Source organism: Nicotiana tabacum, chromosome 10, assembly GCF_000715075.1.
Source record: "Nicotiana tabacum cultivar K326 chromosome 10, ASM71507v2, whole genome shotgun sequence".
NCBI classification, from domain to species: domain Eukaryota; kingdom Viridiplantae; phylum Streptophyta; class Magnoliopsida; order Solanales; family Solanaceae; genus Nicotiana; species Nicotiana tabacum.
In genome coordinates this window covers 113072669-113076887 of record NC_134089.1, presented here as the reverse complement: position 1 = coordinate 113076887, position 4219 = coordinate 113072669, and the positions used below count along the sequence as shown (strand labels likewise).

Here is a 4219-nt window from a genome sequence, read left to right as displayed (position 1 = left end):
TCTTCCTACATATAGTACAGATAAATCATGGTAGTCACGTGGCTGTCCAGATTGCCACCATCAAGATTAGTAGTTCAAAGCCACAAATTATAGTACAATTATTACTGCTTGAAATTTTGGCTTAGGTTGTCCATCTAGATTCAGTCAAATGTTTTTTGGTCATTCAATTATGAGTCTTTGTTTCATGACCATTATGTGGAACTACTTAATGAATAGCAAGAATGCACTATCTCTCCATATGATATAGATTGAGATTCCATATCCTAAAGATTGAGATTACTACTTGTTTGGACCTGTTTGTTTTTGTCTATTTTTTATTTTGCTAACCAGGACATTTCTTGGAAGAACTGAATTAAGAAGCCTCAAACTGCAAGTACAACCATTCACATTGTGCAGTAAAAGATTATAATTAAACATTTCACCAAAAAAGAACAGGGAGAAAAAACTATAACGAAGGAGGGTCACATCTTATCAGATAATACGAAAAAAACATTCATATAAAACCTGTCCTCAGTTCTCATTGTCTACCTCCCCAACAAATCGATGTTAATTTAGACTACAGACGCCATTAACACTTGGGCCAGTTGAATTAAAGCCATTTAAAAGAATATCTGTTGTCTTCTCATTAATGTATTATTTCAATTATTCATTTTTTCCAGACTGGAAATTAAAGAATGTCCAACTAGTTATGGATGATATCATAAATTAAAAGAGCAAAGATCCAACTAATTACTACTCCTTATTAGGAAATAAACTGCTCGTGCAAGACCAAAAATGATACAGTAATTTCAACTACATAAATTAAAGAAAATGTACAAAGCTATACTAGACACAGAGATAGACTATGGTAACCAATAGGACAAACCACAGCATATCCTTTCCGGTTGGTTCAGAACCCAACCCCAGCCGCCCCGACTCCGAACGTTGCGGATCGATGAGGCTCAATCTTTCTATTCTTCCAAAAACAAGTATCCGGCGCCAGCTTAGCCGCCGCCGTCCTCATCGGCTCAGACTTGCACCTTGTTAACACAAACGGCTCGTAAGCCACTGCATTCACAAGCTTCTGCTCGATCATGGTTGCCATGGACATCCCCGTCGCCGCCGGTAAAGAACACGACGACCTAGGTGGTTGTAACATGTGTTTGTTCCTATGTTCCGTACTAGGTTTAGTGTCAGTACTCCGCCGCCTTTTGGGTTGTTCTTCAGGAACAATAACCTCTTTCTTTGGTTGTTTGACTTGTTGTTTCCTCTCTGGTAACCATCTGAGAAAGTCCCTTCGACAGACCCATGTTTCTTTTGATACCTCCATTGATAGCTTGGGTTCACACATCATTAGTAGCAAACACTCTGGCAAAACTGATTCTTTTTCTTCGTTTTGAGCCTCATTGGTATATTCAACTTTGTCTTGCTTCTCTGGTTCTGTAAATGGTGTATTTTCTGCTTGTTCTTGTTCTTCATATTCAGATTCATGTTGAGTTACTGTTGGCTTCTCCTCTATGCCTCTCAGCAGGAGTATGTCTTGAATTTCTTTTGCGATGGCTGACTTAAATTTTTCTTCTTCTTCCAATGTAGCTTGTTCACTTTCTGTTTTATCCTCTATTTCACTAGTATCAGAGGTCATTTCTGTTACTCCTTCCTCAAGGAGCTGTTGAATTTGGATATCTTCTTGATATAATTCAGTTGTTTGATTAACCAGTTGGGCTAATTGTTCAAGCTGGGAATCAACTTCTGCTACAAAAGACTCAATTTTGGTCTCTTCTTTTCCCTCTTCTTGCTCAATTTCTGCTGTTAATTCACAAGTTTCTAGCTTTGTTTCAAGCATTTCCTGCTCCCTGCTTTCTTCTTCCATTTCCATAATAACCTCTGCTTCTTCTGGATTAATCTCTTTTATTTCATCAAGATCTACTGAAACTCTATGTTCAGATGGTATAACCTCATTACTAGGTTCACATTTCTGACTATCTACTACTTCCATATGCTTATTTTCTCTCAAATTTTCTTCCTTGTCTAGTTCTCCCACTTCTTCCTCTTGTTCCTCATCATAATATTCATCTTCTGGAACAGGTGATGACTCCCTGAAGCGATTGGTAAGAGCTGCCATTTTCATAGGATCAGATCTACATCTCATTAGAAGCAGAGCATTCTTGGGCGGAATACAAATACTAACTCTACCTTTCTCTTCATTATGGCCCCTCTCCATTTCAACAATATTCTCATCCTTGAACTCAATATCTTCAAACACATGCCTTCTTGAACTCCTCATTGTACTACTATGCCTCCCCTCTGTTGTTCTTTCCTCTTCACCACTTGCCACTACCAACTCAATATCCCTCCTTTTTCCTCCTTCCCCATCTTGCAATGCCACTAACCATCTAGCAAACACAGCACCACATGATCTGTGTTCATTATCACCTTCCCTGTAAGCTTCAGCTTTTTCTTCCTTTTCTCTTTCATTAGTCGAAAAACACGACGAACGACATGGGAACAAACAGCTGAACTCCGCCCCAAAAGCCCTTAAAGCTTCACAAATTGTTAAAGGCAAATGAACCCACCTTTGATTTCTATGATTAACGCATTCTTGTTGCTGGTAATGCACGTTTGAGTTCCCTTGCGAGTACCTCTGATTCTTTAACAATAGTCTATCATCTGTTTGATTAAATGCCTCAGAGGCTTGCTCTAGTTTTCTAAAACTCACCTCGCCGCTTGCACTACGTCTTTTGGACAAGCTACGTGATTGTTTCACCTTCTTCTTGGTTTTCACCCGAACCTGACCAATACAAGTGACTTTTGGTGAAGATGGCTCCGGGTTTTCGAAACCCGACCCGCGTTTCTTACCGGTGATGGGAAACATAGGAGAAGCTTGGCCACCCTTAATGCTACCGTTTGATTTAAGTCTACGGCTGAGGGAAGTGGAAAGAGAGAGAGGCGCGTCACGTGCACGACCAGGACTGAGAATGGATTTGGAGAGTTTCATGGAAGAAGATGAAGAAGAAAGGCGAGAAGTAAAACAGATAAAGAGCTCACTTGTTGTACTGCTACTTGTTGTAGCGGCTGTGCGATGATGGGGTCGGTCTAAGTCCATTAAGCCCTAAAAAAATGACAGTGGTAATGTATGGTATTTGCTTTCATTAGTTCACTGCAATGGCCATGGACGGTAGTGACCACTGAGGCGCAGAAATTGAAGAGGAGAGAAAAAGTGGGTCCTTAGCAGAAGAAGGCAGTGTGCGTGTGGGCGGACTTATGGACTATGGCTTCCGCTCTCTTTAGCCTTGGCTTTTTATGATACCTCTCTAATCAATTTAGAGACTACTATTTTCTCCCTTAGGTAATTGTGTCGTTATAGAAACATAAACTCTACGGTACAATTTGCTATTATCTCTAGTTTAACGAAGAAACATTGCAGGACAGAACATGTCTTTACAAATAATTTCAAGTGGATTTGTCAATTAGTCTCGTACCTAAGTTCATAACGTTGGACCATCCAATCATTTTCGACCTTTGGACCCATTGAACATCATCTGTAGCTTGCATAGCACATGGTTCTATCGATTTTGGTTCTTAACATTTTCAAGAACAAATTACCTACTTGACCAATTAAAGGCACAGTGATTTGAAGAAGTGATAAGGTGGTGTAAATGTTTTATTATATTTCATCTCTAATAAATCCTCCTTGAACGTGGCCAGATCATGAATGACTGATCCAGCTACCAAAGGTCCAAAATTACCATATCTTTAACTTGGATTCCAATTGTGTAAAATCAATCTTTTTACTTTCCTCTTAGTTTGACTAAATAGGGAAATGTTGCCTTCTGTCAGGAAATCTATTGTAAATTACCGCGCATGGGACCCACCTATATTTTTCACCTGGCCGTTTGCGTTTGGAGAAAATGGGCATTTTCGTAATTAAATGGCATTGTGATGTCAAATTGGAGGACAGATCACATGGGGGAGTAAAAGTCGATAGAGACGAGGTGAAACAGAAAACTCCAAGAGTGCACGTGACTAGCGGAGTCCTTAAAACATGTACCTATAAAGAGTCCGTAATCCAATGTCCTACCCACGCGTCCTTTATATTCGTGTAGACTAATCGCCCCTGTCGTCAACGTAGATGTAATTCGTTGGATGTACGGTCCTACGGACGCTCTCAAGTCGAAGGTGGGCAAATTGTTGCTCTTCGTTAGCCGCATTTCTAACCTTAAGCTAGATGCTTCCAAGCACA

General features: G+C 40.0%; 1 protein-coding gene across 1 annotated transcript; it reads right to left on the bottom strand.

Moving 5' to 3' along the window:
• Positions 1–720: 720 nt before the first annotated feature.
• LOC107822310 (uncharacterized) lies at positions 721–3394 on the bottom strand. Its single transcript, XM_016648841.2, has one exon. The coding sequence runs from the start codon at positions 3080–3082 to the stop codon at positions 890–892; it is 2193 nt and encodes a 730-aa protein (XP_016504327.1). The 5' UTR covers positions 3083–3394; the 3' UTR covers positions 721–889.
• Positions 3395–4219: the final 825 nt, after the last annotated feature.